Below are 27,928 nucleotides of genomic sequence, written 5' to 3' on the forward strand. Positions count from 1 at the left end.
ATTACAGACCCCGGGGGCCGGAGTCCACGAGTGGGCGAAATGCGTCTGGCTTAATTGAGTACTTAACTACCTGGTTTTAACCTCATGGAGAGTCTTGGAGCGTTAAAAGCTGCTCGCTGCCTCCGTGAATTCGGCTACCAGGTAAAATCAATCAGGCATAACTATTCGAGGAAGTAGGACCTAAACCCATGCGGATCCCTTGATCAAAAAAAAAAAAAAAAAAAAAAAAAAAGAGGCAACGATAATTAAAGACAATAAAAAAAATATTGAAATCCCGCTAGAGCTTCTTGGACATAAAAAGGTCTTTGCTAGACTCGTGGGGCAGTGAAAGCTTGTGTGAATTCGGCAGCCAGCAACAGCCCTCCTTCGAAGGTCTCCAAAGATGCGTGTTCCTCTGAGCAAATATATATGTGCATGTATGAAAAAAATATATACCTATAAAAATATATATGTAATTACTTAAGCGGGAATGCGAATCCAGATCCCGCCACCCCTTTCCAAGAGCGTATTTTTCTCCAGTCTCGTTTCAACACTTCAGCTTCATTTTTTTTCCAAGTTTTTTTTTTTTCTTCGCTTTTCAATGATAAATCTTGTGCTATTATATCCTCATCCACGTGGTCGCTAAGAAGCAAGGGCGGGAGGGGCGCTGCTGCGGAAAGCAGCCAGACGACCCCTCCCGCAATGCTGAGCATCTTTTTACGAGCGCTCCTTTCCACCTCCACATGTTTGGTGGTTTTTTTTTTTTTTTTTTTTTTTTTAATTATTATTATTTGATTCTATTTTTGCCTTGAGCTGGGGGCAAAACGCTTTGCAAGCGCTGCTTTCCAGCCATCAGGTCCTTCCCCACCGCCCCCCTCATTCCCGGGAAGAGGGAGGGAAGAGCAGGAACTCCGCATTAGCTCAGCCGGGGGCGACCTCTCCCACCCCCCGGGGTGGTTTTGGGGAGCAGTCCCGGGGGGGATCCGGTCCGGGGGGACGGGGCCAAGCATCCCCCGCTGCGAGCAGGCGGCTCTGGGGAAAAGTCCCTCTAAACAACCCGAAGGCGCTGAGGGGACAATAAGGGACTTCAGTGGAGGAGCTGCACCAGGAGTCTCTCAATTAGAGTCGCTGTAATGAAATTAAAAACCATTAGATCGTTCACCGTTGATGTCTACGACTTTCCTGGATGTCAAAGCAATTTGCTTAAACCCCCGGGATGGGGGAGGCGGCGGCGGGGCGCGCTGCGTCTCGCTGTCGCCAGGGTCCGGCAGTCATTATCGTGACCGAGCGGGGCCCCCGCCACCTCCCCCCGAGATTAACCCGGTACCGAGCAGGGACCGCGTTTTGTCTTGAGCGCAGCGCGTCCCCCGCCACCCTCCTCTCCCATCCTCTGCGAGGACACCCCCCCCCACCCCCCCCACCCCCCCCACTAAATCCCTCCAGCCCTCTGCTTCCCTCCCCGCTTTTTGCCTCTTTGACCTCCTGGGGAGGGGGGGGGCTGTGGGTGTTGAGATGCCATGGTGTTCGTGGTGGTGAACCCCCCCCCCCAAACTGGGGGGCTGTGAAGGGCCTGGAAAGGCAGAAAGCCCCCACCAGCAGCATGTTCAGGATGCCAACGTGTGTTGGGGGAGCAGCTCCGGCCCCCCTCGGGGCGTGTGGGGGGACAGCAGTACAACCCAGGGCTGGCGGGAGAGCAGCGCGTACGGGCCCACCTTTCGCAGCATCACCCGGCCCTGATGGGCTCCTTGGTTGGGGGTGGGGGGTGTTCTTGAGAGAGATGTTCCCCCCCAGCCCAGCACCTCAATCAGCACTTCTGGGGGAGCCCTAAAGAGGGCGAATATTTTGAGGAAGGCGATGCGAGGACCTGCGGGGCCCTTTCCTCCTCTTGCCCGCCCCGGGCAGCAGCGGAATGCTCCGCGCTGTGTCCCCCCCCATTCCCACTGGATGTCCTCTCCTTCTCCTCTTGCCCAGATCATCCTGAACTCCATGCACAAGTACCAGCCCCGGCTCCACATCGTGAAAGCGGACGAGAACAACGGCTTCGGCTCCAAGAACACTGCCTTCTGCACCCACGTCTTCCCGGAGACCGCCTTCATCGCCGTCACCTCCTACCAAAACCACAAGGTGAGGGGCTGGGCCGGCCCTCGCAACGGCAAACCGCGTCCCCTGTCCTTCTCTCCTCCCGCTGCTCCTCCTGAGGGCCTTGGTTCCCCTGTCCCCTTCCCCTCCCTTTTTTTTTTTTTTTCCCTTCTCTTCTTTTTCTTTCCCCCCTTTTCTATTTCTTTGTCCCTTCTCCTATTTCTTTTTCCCTCCTCCTTTTTCTTTTTCCCTTCTCCTTTTTCTTTTGCCCTTCTTATTCCCCTTCTCCCTTCCCCCCTCTTTCTCTTCCCCCTCTTTCTCTTCCCCCCCTTTCTCTTCCCCCCCCTTTCTCTTCCCCCCTCTCTTTCTCTTCCCCCCTCTCTTTCTCTTCCCCCCCTCTCTTTCTCTTCCCCCCTCTCTTTCTCTTCCCCCCTCTCTTTCTCTTCCCCCCTCTCTTTCTCTTCCCCCCTCTCTTTCTCTTCCCCCCTCTCTTTCTCTTCCCCCCCTCTCTTTCTCTTCCCCCCCTCTCTTTCTCTTCCCCCCCTCTCTTTCTCTTCCCCCCTCTCTTTCTCTTCCCCCCTCTCTTTCTCTTCCCCCCTCTCTTTCTCTTCCCCCCTCTCTTTCTCTTCCCCCCTCTCTTTCTCTTCCCCCCTCTCTTTCTCTTCCCCCCTCTCTTTCTCTTCCCCCCTCTCTTTCTCTTCCCCCCTCTCTTTCTCTTCCCCCCTCTCTTTCTCTTCCCCCCTCTCTTTCTCTTCCCCCCTCTCTTTCTCTTCCCCCCTCTCTTTCTCTTCCCCCCTCTCTTTCTCTTCCCCCCTCTCTTTCTCTTCCCCCCTCTCTTTCTCTTCCCCCCTCTCTTTCTCTTCCCCCCTCTCTTTCTCTTCCCCCCTCTCTTTCTCTTCCCCCCTCTCTTTCTCTTCCCCCCTCTCTTTCTCTTCCCCCCTCTCTTTCTCTTCCCCCCTCTCTTTCTCTTCCCCCCTCTCTTTCTCTTCCCCCCTCTCTTTCTCTTCCCCCCTCTCTTTCTCTTCCCCCCTCTCTTTCTCTTCCCCCCTCTCTTTCTCTTCCCCCCTCTCTTTCTCTTCCCCCCTCTCTTTCTCTTCCCCCCCTCTCTTTCTCTTCCCCCCTCTCTTTCTCTTCCCCCCTCTCTTTCTCTTCCCCCCTCTCTTTCTCTTCTCCTCTCTTTCTCTTCCTCCCTCTCTTTCCCCCTCTTCTTTCTTTTTTCCTTTCTTTTATCCCCCTCTTTCCTCCTTCTCCTTCCCCCCCTTCTCCTTTCCCCCCCCTTCTCCTTTCCCCCCCTTCTCCTTTCCCCCCCTTCTCCTTTCCCCCCCTTCTCCTTCCCCCCCCTTCTCCTTTCCCCCCCCTTCTCCTTTCCCCCCCCTTCTCCTTTCCCCCCCCCTTCTCCTTTCCCCCCCCTTCTCCTTTCCCCCCCCCTTCTCCTTTCCCCCCCCCTTCTCCTTCCCCCCCCCTTCTCCTTCCCCCCCCCCTTCTCCTTTCCCCCCCCCTTCTCCTTTCCCCCCCCTTCTCCTTTCCCCCCCCTTCTCCTTTCCCCCCCCTTCTCCTTTCCCCCCCCTTCTCCTTTCCCCCCCCCTTCTCCTTTCCCCCCCCCTTCTCCTTTCCCCCCCCCTTCTCCTTTCCCCCCCCCTTCTCCTTTCCCCCCCCCTTCTCCTTTCCCCCCCCCTTCTCCTTTCCCCCCCCCTTCTCCTTTCCCCCCCCCTTCTCCTTTCCCCCCCCCCTTCTCCTTTCCCCCCCTTCTCCCCCTTTCCTTTGGCCACACACCCACCTCATCCCCTCTGTTATTCCTGGCCACACGTACAAAGCCTCTAAAGACGGGGCTTAGGGCGAGCCGAGGGGGAATTAGCTCAACAGGATGGTTTGCTCAGAGAGGAGACGACCAACCGAGGAAGTTGGCTTTATCTTCTTCCCCCTCTCCATCGGTCAAAGGCTCGTAATCTGGAGAAGGGAGCCCGGCGCTCCGCTCTGCGGCCGGGCCGCTGATAACCCGGGCTGGCCGGGCTCCGGTCCTTTGTTTGGGGACGGGCTCCTTCCCCGGCCGCTCCTCGGGCGGCCCTGTGGGGAGGTCGGTGGGGGGCTGCGGGCTTGGCAGCGAGGAGGCCCTGGAAGGAAAGGGAGGCTCTGCGCCTGGAATCGGGTCTTCGCCTGCCCAAGCAAAACAAAGCAAAAAAAAAAAAAAAATCAAATAATAAGGTTTTCTTGGGGTGCTGCTGGGCAGAGACACGTGGGTTCCCTCTGCTGCCCCCTCCGCCTGCCCCTCCAGGGGGACCCCACCGTGGGGCTGCTGCCCCCTCTTCTTTCCCTGCTTGGCTTTTGGGCTTCTGCACCCAGCAAGGAAGGAGGAGGAGGAAGGTTCAGGGCTGGGGTAGTTCCCAGCACATGTCTTAGGGATGCCTTTCACCAACTGCTTCTCGCTGCTGCCCGCAGACCCTCTCTAGGGCAGAGGCCCATGAAAAGCCCATTTTCCTGCAGAAAAAAAGCAAATTCCTCTTCCAATTGCATAGAAAGTGATTACTGCAAGCTTTCACTTGTACTTATGGGCAGGTAGGATGGCTACTTTGCACTTGACAGTGAAATCCTTGTGTTTTCAAACGGAGAAAGGTCATTTAACACCCTGGATAAATCCTGGATGCTTTCCTGGAGGTGTAACTAGGAAGCTCCTAAACCTGCGCGGAATGATTGTCTTTCCTCAGTCCATCAGTTGGCAAGGGAGATGCAGAGAGCAGAGGTAGGCTGGAGAAGAAAGAATGTTTCACTGTAACTAGGGAGAAAAGAAAATACTTCCCTGCCCTTTAAAATAGGAGCTGTTGGCACGACCAGGACAAGCAAACTGAATCCAAATTGAGTCCTCGCCAAATTATGCCTTAAATTATAACTCCGCTGTGGATGCTATAAAATCAAGTTTAACTTCTGCTTGATGGATTCGGAGAAAGAATATAATATTAATAGAACTGGGAGTTAATAAAACAGGACACACTGCTCGCTTTAAAGGCATTTCCCTATGAGAAAACAGACCTGAATTTAACTGCTTTCCTTTGAAGAAAAATAGGACTGTTTCATAGAAAAAGAAATTATCATGCAAATAAAACAAAAGCAAAGCAGAAACATGTAAGCACAGTAGTTTGGGAAAACTGCCATATTAGGAGGAGCAGGAATATTTGATTGTAAATCAACAACATCTGGCTGATAAGAAATGACATCTGCGTATCCGTCTCTGTCAAAACATACGCACTGACAAACGCATGAATCCCTACAGACACACACGCGCTCGCATCCCAGCAGACACATGCACCCGCACACAGACACCACTACATATTTTACACACCCCCCTACACATTTTACATCCACTTACAACCCTCGCCCCCGACACATGCATTCCTCTTCTTGCTGCACTGCATCATTGGGGGAACAAATAGAGAGGGGCTGTAGCCCCAAGATAAAGGCCCAATTGAGAAGGATAGAGCCATAAAAATATACCAGGGAATGATCTACCCTAAATGGCATCTCCCTCCAGGGAAGGGAATAAAATTTGTAGCTTGTCCCAGTGCAGATGGAGGACAACGTCGGGGCTGAGGTGGCGTGCAGCTGATGCTGTTGCAGATGCCGGCTGTGCTCAAGGGGTAACATCCTTCGGCTGAGGCGAGTGGCAAGTGGGCTCTTTTCCACAGGCAGAAACCTGAGTTTAGCTTTCACAGCTGAGATGTTGCTTGGCAAAAACGTATTTTCCCGGTGCAAGGCAGACTGTATTTCCTGTTGCCATAAACCATTGCCGTCCCACCGGTCTGTGTCTGTCTGCATCGAGCTCCCCAAAGAGGGTCTGCCTCTCCATCCCCACATCCCTTTGTCAGTGCACTACCTATTTTTTTTCCCATTTACAGCCACCTCTCTTTCACTTCCACACATCACTCGTAGTGTGTGCTTCATGTAAACTTACCTATCCCCACAATCACACACAGTTTGTGTACGCCAACGTGTGTTAGATGTAGTTTTTATACACCCGTGTATTTTACGCACACACACACATATATGCACAAACAAATTTATACATGCGTGTGTTTTAGGTTTCAAGAGCTGTGTTATAGGTGAATTATATTACAGTATTAATTGTATGACTTGCCCACAAATGCATTTGAGTCTATGCTTACACAACTTATAGAAATACCTACCTGATTTCAGATCCGTCAATTTATTTCAATAGCACAGCTGCAATCCCAATGTAGGGCTTGTGCTTATTTCCCCTGATATTTTAGACAGCCTGAAAAGATATTTAAGCACATTGGGATCTCCCCCTCCCCAGCCCTACTCCCCAAAAGGAGGCTTAAACTGCGAAGAAAGTTTTGGTAAAGTTTTCAGTGCGGTTGTCAGCAGCTTGGTCGACCACCCCCCCCCCCCCCTCTGCAACCCTGAAAAAACACCCCAGAAATATTGAGGTGTTAAAATAGGTCACATGCACATTTCATTTCCTTGCCATTTACACAATGGGTGCTTGCAATCAGGTTGATTCGCAAATATTAACTTCCCCTGCAGTTAAGTACCATTTTGCTGTAGCTTAAATCATTGTGTTACTAGCTCGTATTTATTAGGTACTAGCTCTCTGCTTAGGACCAGGAAATGAACCCTAATAGACAGAAATAATTAAGGTTCTGCCCTCATGAGGGTTCTTTCAAAAGCAAGAATTCACAACAATTATTCTCATTAATTTTTACAACCGACTTTCCCCGTTAGCTGGACTTGGGCTTTATATTGGTTCTCCCCCTCAGGATATCCGGTTTTATGCAGATTTTTTTTTTTTTTTCCTCTAAGTATTTAACATTCTTGGTAGCCCAAATTCTTTTAAGGAGATATTAGCCCCATCTGGGATGCTATAGGCACCCAGAAATCCTATGTGCACCGTAGCAAAGCAGGGGACAAGGGAAGGACCTGGCTGAAGATTAATCTGATGCGCTCCTAGATAGCCACTGGACATAGAGGGTCATGCTGGTGGGCTTTGTGAATATGTAGGTTCATCCCACCCCCAGAAAAAACCCTGTACTAAAAGAGCACTGTTAAGCTGGCCCAGTCAACTGGTGCTTCACCCAGCCAATTTTTGGAGACCTGCCTGTGCGGTTCTCCTTTGAGCACACGGCCTTTTGCCGCTCTGTCGAGGCATCTTGCAGGGCTGTGTAGGTGTAGGTGCTGCCAGAGGCAGGCAGGTCCTTGGTCTTGGGATGTTTTGCCCTGAGGGCTCAGTCTCCTTGTCTTTGATTGCAGGGAGCCATCTCCATCCCTTCAGCAGAGGCCACCACATTGGTGGCCTGGCTGCTACCCCATGGAGTGCCTCCGCGCAGAGACTGGACCCGGTCCTGTCCCCTGAAGCAGCCTGCAGGGCTGTGTCCCCCAAATTCTCCCTGCCCAGCCTGGTGCCATTGGCCCCATGTCTTATCACCTCCGTGGCAAGAAGGGGCAGCCCTTCTCCTTACTCAGGGCAGGCTCTTCTCTGAAGTGAAGCCCCCCAAGAGCTGAGAGGGGCAGGGGTCCCTGGGGTTAAACAAGGCGAGACCATTTCCTCTTCATCGCCAGGACTGGCGGCTTCTGTGCAGCCCTTGGTCACTTGGGGACCACAGTGAGATTTTCTCTCACTGACCCTCTCTGTGGTTCCTCGTGTCTGTGCTCTCAAATGCTTAGTCTCGTTCCAGGCTTCGGCTGGACAGTGCTTCCTTCGAGAGGTCTTGTGTCCTTCACGACCTGCGTCTGAACCAGTCCTGTCCTCCCTCTGCCCCTTTGTACTCAGTCTTGTCCCTGCCTCCCTGCCAGCCCTGGGACAGGGTGCTCAGCCAGCCATGAGCTCCTGGCCCCTTTTGGTCCTCAATCCAGACCGCCCCCTCCCAAGGTCTGCAAAGACACCATAGCTCTCTCCAGACTCACTCCCACCTACTGACCCACCTCCTTCCCCCCCCAAACTGTGCAAGGTCTGTCTCTTCTCACCCTCTGCTCTTGTCTCCCAGTTCAGCCAACAGCCTCCTCAATGAGCCCCTCTGTCTTGCACCAGTACCTCCGACCAGCCACTGGCTCTCAGTCCTTCCCATTTCCTTCACTGGCTTCTGGGTTCAACATCTTCTCCCCCGTGCCAGCAGCCCCCCCTTCCCCTGGCCTTTACCTCGGGCTCCAAGTCCCAGCTCCCCATCCGGCTCCTCTGTTTGGCCCAGCCAGATGTATGTAGTCTCAGCAGGCACCTTGTCTTCATCTATTTCTTTCCTTCCCACTTCTCTGGTTTGGCTTCCTCCTCCACGCTGACTTGGTTTCCACCTGGGGTACGTGAGAGTGCAAAAGAAAAAGGCTCTGTGCTTTCAAGCCTGAAGTCCAGCCTCCCAGTTTCTCCCAGCACAGCCAGCTGCAGCGGTGGCAGGGATGGTCCTGGCCACACTGAGCAGGACTGTGGTTACCTGCAGGGCTCCACAGCACGCTCAGCCCAAGGGTAATCACCTTGACCTCTTCATCACTAAACGAGGGGACCAGAATGGTGATGTGTTTTCCCACTCAAACTTTTAAGCTATCCAAGTGGGCAGATGTTCACAAGAAAAAAGCTCAGAAACTAAGGATCCCCATCCCTTGCAGAAGGCGAAGTCCCTTTTCCAGAATGCCCAGCCTTTAGGACAGTTTCAGAAGGGCCTCCAGAAAAGCCCAAGAGGGTCAGAGTGGTGTGTTTTCTCTTAGCTGAAGTGCTCAAAAAAAAGTGGGACCAGTTTGGTTGATAGCAAAGTAAGTAAGTAAAATGGAGCCCAGGGCATACACCTGCTGTGGAAAATTTCAGCCCTAACAAAGTTTTGTAAAGTTAGAAGCAATTGAGAAAAATCTTATTGTGGCAAGTGCTTCACTGAGTGGTAGTTTTGACCCTGTCCATAACAATGTTCATGAGCCTGTAGACACAAATACCCATATAAATACAGATGTGCACAAAAAAAAAAGAAAAAAAGATAAAAGCATCTTTCCTTGACCTAACTAGATGTAAAGCTAAATTTTATCATGCTGGAGCTAAAGATGTTATTGGAAATGTCTCAGCAGAAGTGCTTCGTGGTCAGTTAGCCCAGAGAAAGGAGAGCAGAGGAGCGGCACTGAGATTTCGTTGTGAACTGTTGCTTCCTGTTAAAGTGAAGACGAACCCATAGATCAGATAAGCTTGGGAAAGTGTAAATCTGGGAGGCTTCACCCTGGAAAGCTCTTGTCTCAGAAGGGTCTGCAGCAACTTTAGAAATCAGTGGTCAGATGTGAACTTTGCCATCACTTTCTTTTAGTAACAAATACAATAAGAAAACCCTACAGTTTTATTAGATCTGTGCTATGTAATTTAGCCCTGGGCACTCTGTCTTAATGACCTTGCAGGACGTTGTATTTTTTAATTTATTTTTCATGATGTAATTGTCATTTGACTTTCTGACAGCTTTTTCTCCCCGCCCCCCCCAATGAGTTACAGTCAATTAAACAGAGTTTCGCTATGGCAAAGCTGATTCAGAAGCAGGTTATTTCCACCCATTCGTTTGCTTTTCCGCCTCTGAAATAGTTTGTAAGTCAGACAAAAACTGGCCAAACAAAATATCTTCCACAGGCTGTTTTCTAAAGCAGGAATTCACCAACTTTTTCTCTGTTTTCTATTCTGTTGTGTACGGTTTTGTTAAATCTGGCTTGGACTCTCCTGGCTTAGTGCTAGGGCTGATGCCATGAGTTATCATCTAGGGAAATTTTGTTCTGAAAGCCATCTGAAGTACACCAAAAGCTGAGACCTAATTTAAAACCTTTTGTAGTCCCTGGTTTCTAGATACCTTCAATCTAGCAGGTCTCTAATATTAAGGAGACTGAAGTTAGCCATGCTTGGGGCTTTCTGCCACCAACACTTACATTAATACCTTTGCTTGTAAGAGTGTTCCCAGTGCAGGTTAGGGGACTTCTCGACTCACAAAGCAACACATTTGCAAGATCAAGGGCCCATACGATATTTTGTCCGACATTTTGTGGATGATTAAAGGCTTGATTCATCAAACAGGGCCTTAAATCAGGGGCTAGCATGTCGACGGCTCCTTCTCCAGTGAATGGAGAGTGTTGGGGACCTGCGAAGGCGATGTTACGCACCTCAGAGCCCCAGTGCCCTGTGGCAGTCCCCATCTCCCTCCGCTGATTCCAGCAGAAACACTGGGAGACGAGGTTCCCAGTGCAGGCGCCTTGGTTAAAATGCCTTTGGTTAGGTTGGGATGAATCCGGCCCTTTGTACATTTGTGTGCTGGTGCCAATACTGTAAATCCTTGCTCAGTGAAGGATTTCACTTATGCAAGCAAATATTGCCATTGGGTTCGGCAAGTGAGGACAACTCGTACATTTAGTGTGCTTCAGAATGCAGATTGCGTAGAAGCATTCAAAAAGTTGAATAATGCCTATTATTCATTAGAGAAGTGCCACCACCTCTCTGGTGGAAACCGATAGGCAGTTTCTTTGCAAAATACACAGCTGGTTGTCTAGTTATTCAGGGCTTTTCATTATAAAATGCACCCCTGTTTTACTGCTAGAGAACAGCTCAAATGGCAAATTGGACCAAACAGATTGTTTGTTTACCCTTCTCTTTGACATCTTGAAATGCGTGACAAAAAAAGCGCAATGCCTTGTTTATGTACTAAATTAGGTCCTGATTTAATGGGAATGCCCATGGGGACAAGCGTGGGGGTGGTGGGGGTCTTTGTGTGAGATTTGGGGCTCAATTAGGCAAAAATGGCGAATAAAGAAATGGCCTTTGGAAAAAAATACAGTATAAGATGAGAAAATAGCAAAATAATCTGGTCGTACAGGCAGCTGGCGGGATTTACTATTGACACTATCTGAGCCAGATTTTTCTCTTTGAATTTTGGCAAAGTCCAGTTGTGTGTGCCTGACTGGGTGAACATGAACCCCTCTCTGTTCTCCTGCCATTAATCTCGAGCTCTTTCCTTCCCGTTGGCCAACTTTCAACAGGAAGGAAGGACAGTGTTTCCATAAAACATGGTGAGTTCATTAAGTTCCTCCAATGGCAAACACAGTGTTGTCTCTCCTCCTGGGCAAGTCCAAGTGGCTCCCCCGACTCCTGGATGGGGGCTCAGACCACCAGGCAGCGATGGAGAAAAAGAAGGGGAACTGTTGCCCCTTTTGCCTGAATATTAGGGCGTTGCAGCTAGATCACACCTGATCCAGGCTCACTCTGCAAAGAGACCAATGCAATTGCATCAAATTTGGCACTGCAGAGCGAGTTTGTACAAGATCAGCAGGGCATCTGAAGGTGTTGCTGGTCCACAGTTAATGTTTGCTTAAATGACAGCCCCGGGCTTGAGAAAACCTACTCACCTAGGCCCTCAGGAGGGGTATGTGAAGGACAACATTGCATCTCTTTGAGCGACACAATTGCTTTGCATAAAGGTACATTCTGTACAGCAGATGCTTTAAATGTTTAACTTTGATGTTGTAAGAGGACCAAAGTTAGGAGTCTGAGAGGGATTCATCCCAGCAAACTTTAGATGCTGAAGGCAGCCAGCTAAGCGAGCAAAGTAGTCCCTCTTAATTCCTTCTAACACTAATGGGGAGACAAATACTCCTCCAGGGCATGATGGTCAGAGGTGGAGTTGCCCTCCAAGCACCTTAGGTAGTTGGTCCATGCAGTGCTTACAGGTGTGGGGCTGACTAGGGAAGGATGTAGGATGCAGAGCACCTGGAGTACATTTAACTGCTCTGAAACACAGAAAGGGTGAGCCTGACCAGTCTGAGTGAGAGGATCCAGGGTCTGGGAGGTAAGGTTTTGGCCAGGGCTGCACACTGATGAGGAAACACTTGTTGGTGTCAGTGTGATTTGTTCAGGCAATATGACGTTCATCCCCGGTCCTCTCTTCAGTGCAGCCCCTTCTGTCCCATCAGCAAAGAGAAAGTAAGTAATTCTAAGAAAGCAGGTTTCCTCCTGAGAGAAATTTGTGTGTGTGTGTGCGGTCCCACATGTTAGTTATGGGACAAGCCTGAGAGAAGCGTGAGGTTGTTGACAGGAGATATTTTTCCAGTGGAGAGATCTAGAGGAAAGCCCATCTGGAGTGATCAATGCCTGAGCTGAAGGACGACTTGAGTTCCTGAAAGCTGTGTTTTCCCCCACGTCCCTATTGACTTGGGTTTATTAAACAATATCCCCTCTCTCCCAGGCCATGCCTTGGACTTGTGATGAACTCGTTGCATTTCCTCCCTTTCAGATCACCCAGCTAAAGATTGAGAACAACCCCTTTGCGAAAGGCTTCCGCGGCAGCGACGACATGGAGCTCCACAGGATGTCCAGGATGCAGAGGTAATGTGTGCCTCTGTCATGGGGACCCACTCAGGACCCTGAGAATTGCTTGGGCTTTGCTTTGCATGTCACTTGTGGCTTGAGCTAAGCTAGGACTTAGTGGCAGTCCCTTCTCCAGCATCTGCATTTTATTTCAAGCTGCTGAAATATCTTCAGGATGTGGGGTTAAAATCCAGGACTTCCCGCTCCAAGGTGAATGCCTTAACTGCGGGGTTACAGGGGCAGGATCTCAGTTGCGGGTTGTCCTCTTGGCCACGAGGACCTTGTATTTCTTTTTGACATGTCCCCATCCAGAACAACCTCTAGCTTTGTGCTAAACAGCTGTCTTGGCAGCTATGTGTGGGCTGAACCTTGTTTAAAGCCACAAGAGACTTGGACTAGCTCTGAGAAGCTCTGGTCATCAGGCTACTGCGGGAGAGCTGTCGGGTATTTTTTTCCACAGGTGGCAGCTTTAAAGACAAAGCTCACAGCTTTGTTCTGGGAGCAGGTTTGTTCAGGATGCTCCAGATGCCTCTGGAGATCTTGGCGCGGAGACCTGTGTTGTGCTGGTTTCTGGCCTTCAGGCAGTCTTTGGCAGGAGGGGAGTGTTTGCCTGGTCAGTTCTGGATATGCAGAGCAGGAGCGTAGATGTGGTGGTTTCAGACTGAGGAAGGAAGGTATTAGAAAATGTTGGGATCTCCAGGGCTGGGTGGCTGAACAGGTCTTCTTGAATCTCAGTTTTGGAAGTACTTAGGCTGAAAATCAAGCCTAAATCCTCTTTGAAAATCCTGTTTAAAGTCCTTTTCTAAATGTCAGGTCCTGCCAGTAATTAACATCATGCTTTTCACTTCACTTGGAGCTTCGTTCCTGTGTCAAGTTTCTTCCTGGTGCAAATGTTTTGCAGGAACACTGCCATACCCATGATTACATCTAAGACAGATGTAGACGCTCAATATAGCATTTTCCATCCAGGAGGGCAGGAGTGACTCAGATCCCTTGTTCTCCAGGACCAGCAGAGCTGGCTCTCAGTGGAGGGCTGTAGGGACCTGCTGTGTGACCTCCTGCTGGGAGGGCTCTCTCGGCTGCCTGCCTGGGAGCTGGCTGTAGGTGGTCACTGCAGGCTGGAGTGCAGATGCCGGTGCAGATGCAGGAGCCTCTTCTGGTAGCCGTAGTTGGTGACCTGAGCGTAGTTCTCCATAGCCGTGCAAATCCCACTGTGAGGCAACAAGTAATGCCTGTAATCCTGCAAATGCTTATACCCGTAACCCTGCTCCAATGGGCAAATATGCTCCTGTGTACAAACACTTTCAGGCTCAGACCCAGAAAAGCCTATACGTAAATAAATATATATAAATGTATATATAACATTTACTCGTCTCAATCTAAATCATCTCTGCGGTCTTCTGAATGTGCCTTGTGTTCCCTGCCTGCCCTGTTCAACGACAGCACAGATCCTGGCATAATATGTCAATATTTATTTATTTATGGGTGCACTACCACTTGAAATAGCTTTTCCTCCCCCTCCCTCCCGTGCCAGCCTCCCAGCCTCTACTGGAACTTGAGTAACGATGTCCCCCGCGCATATTTGCTGCTAAACTACCCTTTTATTACGGTCAATGGAAAGATTTGAAGGTTTACATTCATCGTGGGGTTTTTTGGAGAGGGAGGGAGAAGGTAAAACAGTGAGGACTATTAGAAGGGCTTCATGCCATATGAAGAGCATGGCATCTAGCCATGCTGAGCTTGTGCTAAAAATTGCTTGGCATTTTATGCGGGCCTGCGGTCATAGTCGATGATACAATGAATAGAAACACTTGGAATATATAAATACACCCACTGAGACCTGGCAGGGTTGAAAGGGTTAAAGTCCACAGCGTTGACTTTACAGGATAATTTCTGATGCTTCCTTAATAACTTATCCCCTGTACCGATAGCATAGAAACGACTGTGTACCTTTACAAAGATGTCATTTTTTTTTTTAAGGGAGAGCAGGATAAGGTGATTATACTAAAATAAAGACCCATTCAGGGTTGAAAATATGAGACAAATATGTGCCCACTTTTGTGGTTTTATAGATATCTCTGAATATATACAAAATTATATATAAAATATATGAAAACATATATAAACCAAATTATGTATATAAAAAAATAAATTGCATGTATAAGATAAATAACCATTCAGAATTGAGTATGTTAGAGAAGTAGGACCTACCTTTGTGGGTTTATATAGGTTTAACATAAATATACATTAAAATATAATTAAATATATGTATAAAATACATTTTACTATATAAATGCATGTGTGTGCATATGTAGTGAAGTTGTTTCCTGGTGATGGACACACTCCCCAGCTGGCAGGTATAAGTAAGTCTCTCTTGGCTTTAGGGGAGTGATGTTTATTTATGCTTTTGGAGAATATGGTGGGATGTATTTTCAGTGCTATTTCTTCATTAGAGAAAAAAAAGTAGCTGGAAAACCCACACTTTTTTAAAACGAGGCACAACCTTTTGTACTGGGAACTGGTGACCTGACATTCAATACATCACTGAACATCTCATTAAAGGGTATAGCCACGGAGGGAATGAATTTTTTGTGCCAAGGAAAGCCTCAGCACCTCTATGTTTTCTTTATTTAAATCTCAAACTTTTCTGAATTCCCTGTTAGGGCTATGGCAGGGGAGTGTCTCCAAGCCGAAAGCAGCCCTGGGAGAAGCAAACCCCAGCAGACAAGGCTGAGAGGCAGCGCTGACCCAACCGGGCACGTGAGCTGGCTTGTGGCATCCCATTTTTTGGGGAAGGCTGCCCCCAGCCGTGGCCAAAGCGTGTCCCTCTGCTCATCCCCCTACACTCGCACGCCTCAGAGCAGCCTTGGAGGCCTGAGCCCCGGTGAAGATGTGCTTCCAGCACAAAACCTGCAGGTCCTAATGTCTGGTGTGGAGCTTGGATCAGGTGGGAATACGTGTGTGGTGGTTGAAGATGCTGTCTCGAAGCAGCGGCCCCAGGCTGGGCTGGTGTCTAGGCTCTCTCTGCGCAAAGCAGAGCGTGATGGGCACCTTCAGAGAGCAAAGCTGCTTTGCTTTGAGAGCTCACCCCATGGATGGCAGTGTGGGTGAGAAGCCCTCCCTCTGCCTGCCTGCCTGCCTTTTCAGTAGCTAAAATTACATGAGATAAAGTCCGTTGTAATAGAGAGAGCTGCCAACTGGCCAGCTCTGGTGGTCTCCTTGCACCTCTGGCTGTCAGAGGATGGGAGGGTCCAGATTGTTGGGTCCAAACTTATTTCACTCACCTCAGAGCCGGTCTTGCAGTGGGGTGAAGTAGGAGGAGGTTTAGGTGCTGGTGGAGACTTGGCCTGTGATTCACCCCTTGAACACCTACTCTTGGCAAACGGTAGGGACTGAGAGGAAGGAAAATGAAGCAGGGAAGACAGACGTCTTCCAGTGGCATGAGTGAGATCAGAGTGAGGTCCCAGGTGCTTTTTCGAGGACTCTCCCACCATCTCTGCTTGCCTCCCCATGCTCTGGCCAATTGCTGTGCTGGTTCGAGTGGACCCTGGGGACAGGAGCTTTGCAGGGTGGATGGGGATGTCTTTGTGAGTTCATCCGTCTTGGTGGCTTTCTCCTTCGCAGGGCTTCTGTGTTGGTTTTTCTCCTCCTGTTTCCCAGAAGAAAAGTTAATAAGTCTGTCCAGGTAGAAAACTTCATTTAGTAGTGATATTAAGCCTTTCAGCAGCAGATGATTTCATTCAAAAAGAATAGCCACGAGCTCCAGAGAGATCTAAATTCCAGTGAATACAGACTTCTGATACACATTCATTTTTTTGTCCACTGCCTTTCTTTCCTGAGACACACGGGACCCCTTTAGCAGTTTCTTTGACAGGATGAATGCTATGGGAGATCATTTTTAAAAAAGTTTTCAAGTTTCTGAGCATGAGATAAAGTTGGTTATTTCCTCGATTAAAAAAAAAAAAAAAGGAAAAAGGAAAACACACTAGAGGAAAATGTGTAGAGGGACATGAGTTATACTGCATCTGTGTCCTCTGGTCACGCTGCAATTGCAAAACATAAATCAGGTAAAAATTACGTAGTTGTGATGCTGGGAATTTTAGGCAAAGTGTTCCTTTTGGATCTCTTGCCCCACTGTACTGTAAAAATTCCTTTTGTCTCCGCTTAGAACTTCTGCCTGTGCCAAGGGGAATTTGGTGTGGAGAGCAAGAGCAGAACGCACAGCAGCAATCCAGAGGGTGAAGATTATGCAGAGGGATGATGAGATCTGCATTGCAGATGCCAGCGTAGGACTTTGCCCTTAAAATTCCCCATGCATGAGGGTCGATGGAACTGTACTAATAAACCATAGCTATTGGGTTATTTGGGGGGTTGCATGCATGTCGTAGTTTTTGGTTTTGTTTTTGTTTTTTGCTTTTTTTTTTTAATCTGTGACTGCCAACAGACAGCAGGGGAGAAGTGTTTGTGAGTCTGGGGCTAGAGCACTGTAAAAGAGCAATTCTGCTAAGCCCTTTAACCAATTTTTGCTAATCATCTGCTACTCCCATTGTCTTTGGTGGTTATTATGGGTGCTGAAGAGCTTCTGGAAGTCTCAGGCCCTAGTTACTGTTCATTCAAATTAATGTAATTTAGTCCTTGAAGCTTCTTATTGAGAAAGCTTTTGAGAGGAAAGATAATTATGTGAAAGGGTGGCTCTTAGCAGCCTTGATGGGTATCCTGGGCCTTTTCAAAGTGAGACAAAGATCCAGAATGATCCACTTGACAAAGAAGAGTGGCAGTGTAGTTTGTTACGTTAGGATGAGAGAAAATGGCCTCAAGTTGCACCAGGGGATGTTTAGATTGGACATTAGGAAAAATTTCTTTGCTGAAAGAGTGGTCAAATGCTGGAATAAGCTGCCCAGGGAGATGGTGGAGTCACCATCGCTGGTGGTGTTCAAAAACCTACAGATGTGGCACTTAGGGACATGGTTTAGTGGGCATGGTGATGTTGGGATGACAGTTGGACCTGATGATCTTAGAGGTCTTTTCCAACTTTAATGATTCTGTGATTCTATGTATATGTTTTCTCTGTCAAAGATTATGACCATAGTTTACTGCTGTTGGTATTAACCCCCAGTAATCTTCCTGGTTCCAAAGGAATTATTCCAAAGATTTCCTGGTGTAACCGAGAACAGAAACTGGGACAGATGCAAAGGACATGATATCAGTACTGTCATTCAGAGCTGGAATAAGACAGTGCATTTTGCGATGCCAGTAGAATAAATGGATGAGCTTCTAGGCTTGAAAAGAGTTGTCTGCCCTGGCGTCCTAATGTCGTGTTGGACTGATAGGCACTGGTTTGACTAATGCAAGTAGGTCTTGGTCCACTGCAAATAACCTTGCTCTTCTTGTGTCTTCTCATTGCATCTTTACATCCACTTTCATTTCCCATGTTCTGTCACTGAAGTCTCCTGAGAGCCACATGCTGTCTGAAACATTTTCAGTGAGAGACTCAGAGTTATAATGTCTGTTGGAGAGATGACGCTTTCCTCCAGTGAACGTCTCCAAGGAAATTTTCCTGATCAAAGCTCCAGTGGAAACTGTAGGCTTGAACTGCACTCTGTAGGATTTGATGGAATTCAGATGAAATCCAAAATAAGGCTCTACAGACCTCACTGGAGGGTATCCACAGCTCTTTTAAAGCGAGAAAGTCAGCCCAAGAAACACAGGGTAGCTGCAGTTTCCTTCATTGCCCCTTTTTTGGGGGAATCTGCCCAGTAGGACCTGATCTGCAGAAGCTCAGCCCAGCATGAAGGGATGCTGATGTTGTCTCTGCTGGCCAACATCCACTCTCCATCTCCTCTCGTGTTGCCCTTACTCCAGCATGAGCAGTGGTACTTGTCTGCAGGAATCTAGCTTTTTCTTTGCCTAACAATGATAGCTCTAGGTCTCTAGCTGGTTCTTTTCCCTGCTGGTTCTTGGGTTTGTTGCAGTGATCTCTTTGGGCTGCGCTGCCCAGGTGAGCGATGGAAGCACTGGTAGTTAACATACCATGTGTGCACCTGAAACAGCGTTACTGGACCCCTTCACGTTCTGGCAAGAAGATCAGGACATTTGATGTGTTAGTGGAGAGCGCTGCTGTGAACAGCCTCCCACATTCCTCAGTGAATATTTTGACTTATATTACTAGACATCCAGTCTAGGGTATTATTTTCTGTGGGGCTGGCCTGCAGTGCCCATACAGAGAGAGCTCATATTTGATCTGAAGGCAAGACTGAAGGAAGTACTCAGTAGCTCCTCTCCTACCAAGTCTTTTCCTGCAGTAGTTTATCCACTTCAGACTCTCCAGACAGTCTCTCTGAGAGTGGTCCAATTTTTTTTCAGTATGCTGGAAAGAAGCTGAAATGAATGCGCATTGACAATTGACAATTGTTTTCTGGTTTATTTTTTTTTCCTGGGAGGTGGTATATTTATTTCAGCCACTTTTTTTCATCTTGCTCTTTCTGTGTCTGTTACGGCTGACTTCCATTTCTTTCCTACTCTTGAGCCTCAGCAGGAAGGACAACAATTGGTGGCCTGGGATATATAAACCCAAACGCCTTGGAGATATATTTGCACATCTGGAATTGGGGTCTGATTCTGCACCACTGTGTCCACGGGTGCTGGGTGGGTGGAAAAGACAGGACTGATAGACTAGCAAACATTTGTCCTTTCGTAGTGACTGACCAAGGAGGAGTTAAAATCTCCTGGCGATTTGGGAAGAAGGGGAATCACTGTGGCCACTGATACACCTTTGGTCAGCTTTTAGACTAGGAATTGCCATCGAGAACAAGATCTAGACAGTGCTCATCTCAGGAGCTTGAAGGTTGCTGTAAGAACATGGCAGCAGCTAACCATGGGGAAATCCTCTTCCATATCATTCCTCATCTTGACCTCAAGCAGATATCACTATGATCCTTGGGACCTGATGTTTAGTAAGTTTTTTTAAGTCTTGTTACAGCAGCTCTGGAAAGCCTTGGTATATAATGCTTTGTTGCAGAAATATCAGAAACATCTTCTAAAATAAATTGCTTAGGGCTAGTAGGGCTTAGATGCTTCAACGCAGAAGCTTCCTGGTTATAAACTGTGGATCTTCAAAGAGATTTTTAACAAGTTTTTTTGTCTGGCAGCTGTATTTACTATGCGTTGGCTGGTACATTAGGAAACTTCAAGTCTGCACGTGAAAATACATTGAAAATTATTACTCTCTTACAGTGTAGTGATAAGCAAGAAAGTGGACCAGATGCGCTCTGTGAAGGTCTATATTTATAATTTTTTCACAGTTTTTATTAGTTTGCAGAGGCCAACAAGGTGTCCAGCTCTGATATTACAAAACCTTCTTGAATTAGTTCCTTTGAATTCTTTGCTAGATATGAATTTGCGGCATAAGTGATCTTATGGAGCTCCTGAAACTGTCATGGTGAGGGCATCATTTGGCCAGGGGAGGGGGAAGATGTCAGGAGAAAAAAATGAGACTGAGTTTGCTAATTCCACCTGGTAGAGGTCTGATTTGGATGGAAGCTTGGGAAATGCAGGAAGGATTCAACTGTAAGGCTGGATCTGTAGGGTTGGGGTTATGTGATGAACTCTAAAGAGGAATGTGTGTGCGATTAAGAAACTGTTATACAGCGCCAGTGTCTGATCCTACAGATCTGGGAAACATCTAGCCAGGTAGGAGTTAAGAACTGAATCCAATTTTCAGGACCAAGTGCCTTCACGATAGATTTGGACCTCATCCCCGAGTTCTTCCTCCAAGCTTTAATGAAAATCAAATCAAAGTAATGTTCTCTGCTGGTGGCCCTTCAGCTGGAAGCCCAGTAGTGCAGAGACTGTACAGCACCTTGCGCAATGCGGCTCTCCCCTTCCTCCCCATCCCCTTCTGCTATTGTAATACACCAACTGTGGTAACTGAATATTCATCATTAGCCTCCAACAGACTTTAAATAGACCAGTGACAGCTTCCTTCCTTGTAAATTCTTTCCCCAACCAACTTTTTTTTTTTTTTTCCCCTTCTAATTTTATGACTTTTAATGCAAAAAAAAAAAAAATGTAGCCCATTTACATTCACATGTAAAACTAACTCACATTCTGGCGCAGGCACAGAGTCTCTTCTTTGCTGTGTGGATAATTTCCTATACGGCCTAAGTCAAGCTTGAACGCTTTTTTCCCCTTTCTACTTTGCTACAGTTTTTTTGGACAGCAAAATTTCTGGACACAAGAGTCATTTTGTGCCAGCGGTGAACAAAACCTTTCATTTCATTAAATTGTGGCCCGGGATTACAACCAGCTATTTTGGAAACAGTGACTTTTAGGCACTGAAAAAAAAGAATCTGATACATTTTTAAGGACCGAAGGACAAACTGAAATGGTAGCTGTGCACACTGCGTGTTAAGTGGGCTTAGGAAACAGCATAAATGTCTCAAGATGACTGTTGCTTTACCAGATGCAAAGATATCTCTTTATTAGAGCTCAGCTCCTATAAGGAAGAAAAAGGTAGAAATGCTGAGATAACTGCCTTTGTGTATGGAAAAATGGCAAAGTGAAAGAAAGGGAATATTTTAGATATTTAGCTAGAAAATACTTTCCTTCCTCTCCCTCCTCAAATAATTGATTTTTTGGCAAAAATAGAACCCAACATGTTTTGTCTGAAATGGAAATATTTCAGTCTGGAGAGAAGTCACCGTGATACCTCCTGGGAACTGCTGTTTGGAAACTTGGTGTCTGCAACCTGTTCCCTCTCCCATGTGACTCCCTACTTGCACTGTGTCTCCTGCAGAACACCACAGTCCTCTCTCATGGCCAGGGAGGCTGTCGTGGCCCCTGGGAAATGCAATCTGAAAGGGATTTGGTACACTGTGCACAATAGGAGTGTGGGATCCTGACACTACCTATGCTGGTACTCAGGGAAAAACATTGCTCTTTCAGGCATATAGCTCCTTTGCAGAAAGAATTTTTTTTTTTTTTTATCAAGCAAAACCAATTGTGTTGTTAAATTTTCCCCCTCTCGGGTCTCTCAACAGAGATAGTGTTGATTTAGGCGAGAACTGTTTGGGATGGGGATGGCTTCTCAGTGTTTGTGTGGTGCTTTGCGCAGTGAGGGTTTGATGTTGATTGGGTCCCTGTGAGCTACTGTGAGGATTTACTGTAAGGAACTCCCACGTAGATCTATTCCCACATCCCAAAGAACCATCCAGTTCTTCCCCTGCTGAAGCAGGGAGAAACTGTGAGAGCAGTCATCTCTACATCCTCCAAAAAAGCCACAAAGAACATGATGTGGCATCATGCCATGGTATGTCCCTCCTTCTCCTCCACTGTAGCTCAAAGGTACCCAGTAAAAAAAAATGAGGCTCTGTCACTTCTTGGAGGACTGGCTGTTGGTAGTGTTGGAACTGAAGAAGAAGGAACCAGCCATTCCATCAGCAGCCTATCATTAAGGGAGAGAGTGAAGGACAAGGTCCATGTGTCACCTGCCTGTGAATTGTCTCCTTGGATGGGAAACATGGTGGAGATGCAGCTTTGGTGTGTCATGATGGTACTATTTCCATGTGGATTGCTGTGTGAAGGTGGAGCATGACAGGAGCAGGCAGCTCAAAACTGTGATCTGGAAGGGCTGGGAGATGTCCTAGGATCTAGAAGATCTGAAGGTCATCCACAAGGCCATAGCTCTTGACCTTCCTGAAAAGCCACCAAAACTGCCCTCCAACCAGAAAGAGCTCCTGGGGTGGAAATGCTACTGCTGAGTGTCCACAGATGAAGAGGTCCCACCACGTACCCTGGCATTCATTGCTGTCTTGTGTATCTTGAGCCTCTGATTCCTCTCAGTCCATCTCTCTTTTGCTCCTCACGCACAGCCTGGACTTCAGTTGTGGGAAAAAGCTGCCTGGTCAGCCAGTCCAAGTGAGTGGAAAGCCATGCTCCTGCTGGCCCGGTGGGGAGGAGCTGCTGGGCTTCCAGGGGAAGAAACCTCACCTTTGGAATAGGCTTTCCTTGGCAAGCCCCCAGTGCCCGGGGTTTGGAAAGCTTTCGTGGCACAATGAGAGACACATTTATTTGGTTTTGAGCTCCTGGGTGAGTTTCCCTTCCATTACAGCTCAGTTGCTGATGTTTCTGGCAGCCACCACAGCAGTGGTTTGGATGAAAGCTCCCTGCTGTGAGGAGGTTTATATAATTGGTATTGTTAAGTTTTGTAAATAAGTTCTGAGTTGCTGCAGTGATAGGTCCTCTCTAAGGGGTGTAATCGGAGATTCAGGGCTGCTCCTCCGCATGTAAGTGGCCCGGTGATCCTGTTGATGGGATTTAAGGACGTATCCTTGCTCCAACACAGTGATTTTGGGCAGATGAGTAGGGTATCTCAATGCCAGCTTGGTCCAAGGGTTATAGCCTCAAAGAAGAAAGCTTGTGTTGGAACCTGGGCTCTGGTTCATGGCTGCTTTGAGCCTGGTGGCACTCTATAAGGTGGTGTTGTACCACTTGATCTCGATGCATTTTAGCAAGTCCCCAGGTTCAAGGAGCACTCAGCTATCTCAGAGGCAGCCCAGGAGCAGGCTTGCACCCCACCTTAAGTCTCTGAGACCCCCTGCTCAGCTTCAGTTCTCCCTCCTGCAGAGCAGGAATAATCTTGTTCAGCCACGTTGCTAGTGGGCTTGGAGAAATGTCTCCAAAATACACTGTAGGGTCTTGTAGGAGAGGGGTTTTCCAGACAGTGTTGGCAAAGCATCCCCGCTTCAAACCAGATTTCAGAGCAAGGGAACAAACCAGACTTTCCATTAATGCTCATCCTCATAGCCTGGCTTCACTGGGGCGTGTAGGTCTGGTGTGCATCAGGTCTTGGTGATTTATTTCTCTCCTCTGAGCGCTCTGGAGTGGAGCTTGTTCTCTGGTCCAGGGATCCCCCATCCGGGACAAACAGGCTGGCAGACCCTGGGGAAAAGGAATGGGGACAACTACCATAAGGGGAAAAAGTAGACCTAAATATTTAATCCGTCTCCAAGTCAGCTTGGCAGAAATGAGGTTTTTATTTACACGCATGTGCACATCCACTTATACAATATAAATAGTATATAATTTATATTTACATATTATGATAGCATTTATAAATCTTGTGTATCTTGCTATAACTGCATATGTCTATTTTATGTATGGGTGTAAACAGCTGTTGTGGTAGAAGAGGCATAAATCTAAGGGGAAAGATAGTAAAAGGAAAGTGAAGTAGGACAGTACTGCATGGATAAAGTATGGCAGGGCTGCAGTCTTTTGGGAGGCATGTCTCTATTTCCCTGAAAGTCTAAACAAACACCATGACACTAATGTACTGCCTTCATTTATTAATCCACTGATCTATTTATTAATTGATTGCTTTTCTGCCTTGGTTTTTTTGTTTTGTTTTGTTTCTCTACTTTCAGTAAAGAGTACCCGGTTGTTCCCAGGAGCACAGTGAGACAAAAAGTGTCTTCGAATCACAGCCCCTTCAGTGGCGAGACCAGGGTCCTTTCTGCCTCCTCCAATCTGAGCTCCCAGTACCAGTGCGAGAACGGGGTGTCAAGCACCTCCCAGGACCTGCTACCGCCTGCCAACCCCTACCCGATTTCCCAGGAGCACAGCCAGATCTACCACTGCACCAAGAGAAAAGGTCAGACCTTGGCTGCTCCCCACTTGGTGCTTTCCTCTTCCTAACATGACTGTCAGTGTTGTTTTCTGATGCTTCCCCTTGCCCACAGGCTGGACAGCCCCAGCGTGCTTTACGGTGACACTTGAGGATGAGGAAGGGACGAGGGTTGCGCACTGGAGGTGGGCAGGCTGGGCTGGGAAACCCCTTTCACTGGTGGTAGCCTAAAACCCCACCTCTGCTGCTGGGCTGGGAGTGAGCTGTTTGGAGGGGTGACAGTACCTTTCACCCACGTTGAATCCACATTCAGTAAGATAGCCGGTGCCAGAGATAAAGATGACTTATCTGTCTCCATAGCCCCTCAGACAGGGTTAATCTCCAAGTGGAGATACCTTGACAGCTTGGATTTTGCACAGTTTTCAACTAAGAGTGTCACAGTTGGGAGACAGTTATCTGTCTGCAGAAAGCAATTCCACTTAGATGCTCAGTCTAATGAATGGGGCATGGGATTGAAAATCATGATATCCATGTTCGTTCCCCTCTGGTGCGACTGACCTGCTTTGACAGAGCTTGAGGGATCAAACTGTGAGGGCTTTACACCGACTGCTCAGCTCGTCCTGGCGTGAAGAGCCCCATGGTATAGATGGGATAACTGTTCCCAGGCAGGAGTGAGAGGTTTGCAGTCTCTCCTTTCTCCCAAGGCAATGGGAACGCTTAGATGCAGAAACCCTTGCAGGACTGAGACAATAAAAGCCTCAGATCAGCTCCACTCCAGACATGCAGAAGAAAATAGGGAATTTCCAGGGCTGATTGCAACCCTATGGGGTGGGCAGGAGATGGTTACCGCCTACCCCTGTTCCCCTTTCTCAGGATTTAGTCCACGTTGCACAGGAAAAGCTAGCAGGAGTCAGCATGCACCATGGCGTTTGAATGCACCAAGGATTTCTCCAGCCCAGTAGCCTCTCCCCGCAGCAGATCCCTTCCTGCTTCCCTGCACGGTCCTATCAGTCAGCCACATGTCATTATTTTTAGTAACCTAACCCCTGGGGCGCTGGGATGTGCAGTGTAGACACACAGTCTAAGGTAGCGGATGCCGGGAAGTGCTGGCAGATGAGGCAGGAGGGCGGTGGAAACATCTCCCACATCCTTGGTGAATCCCCTGAACGTTGTAACAGCACATGTGTCGTGTACAAATATATATGCAAAAGTTGAGAAATATATTCCTGACACCAAGCTGACCAGTGGAAAACAGAGGCATCATTTTCTGACCTCTCCAGCTGACCAGGGAACCCTCATGTATCCAGGCTGTGAGTGGAAATGGCGATGCTAGACTTCAGCTAGCTGCAAGGTAGGGCATAAGGAGATGCAGTGGCCTCCTAAAGCGTCCCCTAAGGTCAGAGGTGGGGTGTGTGGCCCTTGCTACCTCCGTGCTGGTGTGGGACTGTGGGTGCGAGGCTTTGGGACACAGCTGGGTTGCCGCAAAGCCCTGCTGTTGGTGACGGAAAGGCAGGCCCCGTTCGCCCTTGGCGTCCCTCAGCCTGCGATCCATCCGCGGTGCTCCTTTGCCCTGGGAACTGAGCTTTCACCGCTCCTCTTCCCTTTCGCGAAAACTAACGAAAACAAGCTGGCCCAGATGGCAACAAACCCTTTGGACAATCTCCGACTGCTGCGTGTCCCCACACCACAGGGCAATTCATCATTTGCCTCCACATTGTAACGTGATAAGGAATCAACAGAGGTTTCCTTCCAGTTTTGGGATTCCCGCTAAGTGGTGTCTCCATGGGTGGTTTCCCTCAATCCCCCAATTATCTCACTTCCTCTTATTGTCACAAAAGAGACGACTATCTGCCCTGTAATAAGCTCCCCGGCCCCTTTTGGCCTGCGTGGCCCTTGCGAAAGTGCAGCAGACTGGCAAAGCGAGTCCCTGTCTGTACGGCTGATGGCCCCTCATTATCTCCACGATGGCTTGAGTGGCACAAGCAGTTAAGGGTCTTTTATCAAAGCCGCCAAATGCTTTAATCAAAGAGAAGCAGTGTCCTGTCCGATACCACCGACTTCTTCCATGAAGCTCTACGTCTCAGGAGCCTGGGTCTCTGCTTTCCTCCCTGTGCCTTTTTCCCCTGCCCCATGCATCTGGTAAATCGAAAACAGCCACCAGGGCTTAAAGAAAAGAAACACAAAGTTAATAGGAAACAGAGAGCCAACGTAAGCTGCCAAGCAGCAGTTTGCAAAGTGAAATTAATTAAAAAAAAAAAAAAAAGTCACTAGAGATGAGCAATTCTGTTCAGATAAATCAGAATGTGACCCAAGGTTTCATCTCAAACTCAGACTGAGCATAGCACTTTCTTCTAGCATTGAGCAAGGATCTTTATTGAACTTGGGAAAATAACCTTACCTATAATATTCCTCTTTTTCTTCCTTTCCCAGCCTGTCCTTTCTAAGAGTAATATTCGGCTTTCCCTCACAGCTCTCCTGCTTTCCTACTTTTCTGCATAAATTTTAACAAGCCTCACCATCTGAGAAAACATGGAAGCAAGAGTGTGTTCACTCCTAATGCACCTCTGTCCGTTGTCTGGACTGGAAGCTTCATTGATTTTGTCGGATCATCAACTCCCCAAACATTGACTCGTCTTCAGTCAGTTTAGGATTTATCTCAAGCGGATTGTTTCCTTTTTGCAAGGCTGTGGTTACGAATAAGTGCTTGCAGGGGCAGAGGGCAATTCAACCGGGTTTGAGACCAGCTGGTGTCTGTATCTTCGTAGCAAATACCACCACTGTTTTCCAAGACAGTCTCTCAGATATGGGTCCTTCCAGCTTTGACATCTCATGATGTTTCTGTGTATCCTTTTAAATCAGGAGATCAAGTCTTGGTTTAGGCTCAGTTAAGAATAGGTCTGTATTTGGGCAACCCAAAGGCCCCTTATTCAACTTCTACTTCCTTGGTGACCTAAGACAAAGATTTAGCTCTGTGGTTGACAGTGTTGTTCTTAGCTGTCAAGTCAAGATGGATTCACTCTGTAGATCTGATATGAGGTTACATTAGGGGAGAGCAGCAGGGCTGCAAGGGGATGTTATCTCTGAAGGCTCCTCTGTTTCAGGGAGGTGATGCTCTTTTGGGTGAGGGAGGAAGGAAGGATGCATCCCAGAGGCCCAAATCTGGCAATTCCTGGTGTGCAGGTGGGAGTGTGTGGTCGCAGCTTTGGGAATGACCCCAGTGTGGTGCAATGGGTTTGCTCCTCAAGGCACCTTCTGAACGTGCTGAATGCTGGGGAATGGCAGTCATCCAGGTGAGAATCATCCTGCATTGTAGCCCAGCTCCACACTGAGTTTACTTATGGCATTTCACAAAGTCGCTGGTCTTGAGAGGATGGATTAACTCCAATCCTGTTTCCTACCAAGGAGCGGCCTCAGTTCTTGATGTGGATTTTTAGGCTGCAACAAAGACCAGTTAGAGCTTTGTCTCTTTTCTAGTTGTTTTCCACCTCTCCCTCTCTCATTGTTGTGCTTGGAGAAACCCAAAAGGACTTACCAGCAGGCAGCTTGCTTTCTGTCTTTCATTTGAGCCCCACGTCCCAATTAGGGCATTGGGGCTTGTTTTCCCTTGTGTTATCCTCTCCCTCAGACTTCCTGTGAAATAAAACGCCATCCCTCTAAACCTCTGCTCCCTCCCATCCTTACACAATCTCAACCACTTGGCAGATTTCTGGGATGCTTGTGATGCTGAACAGGAGGCGACTGGAACAGCCGCTCTCTGGGGAGGTTACAAAAGTTGTCATGTTGGCACTCTGGGGGGAAAGAGGGACATGGCAGAATCCACCGGCTCCAACCAGTGAGGACCATAGCCTTCAGCCACCTAGCTTGGTCATGACCCTGGCCATGGGGAAGAATATATTTTTGTCTTCTTCCTGCTTTGATGAGGTCGGTGGGGATACAGCAATGCC

General features: G+C 48.2%; 1 protein-coding gene across 1 annotated transcript in view; it reads left to right on the forward strand.

The window, feature by feature from the left end:
* The window catches only part of TBX5 (T-box transcription factor 5), a 41,294-nt gene that overhangs the window by 8,454 nt on the left and 4,912 nt on the right, over nucleotides 1–27,928 (forward strand). The window contains exons 6-8 of the mRNA XM_086474182.1: nucleotides 1,951–2,103; nucleotides 12,291–12,382; nucleotides 23,785–24,011. Of these exons, the coding sequence (XP_086330308.1) occupies nucleotides 1,951–2,103; nucleotides 12,291–12,382; nucleotides 23,785–24,011 (472 nt within the window). The remainder of the gene's footprint in view (nucleotides 1–1,950; nucleotides 2,104–12,290; nucleotides 12,383–23,784; nucleotides 24,012–27,928) is intronic.

This window comes from Leptosomus discolor, chromosome 16 (assembly GCF_034619465.1).
Source record: "Leptosomus discolor isolate bLepDis1 chromosome 16, bLepDis1.hap2, whole genome shotgun sequence".
Classification (NCBI taxonomy): Eukaryota; Metazoa; Chordata; class Aves; order Leptosomiformes; family Leptosomidae; genus Leptosomus; species Leptosomus discolor.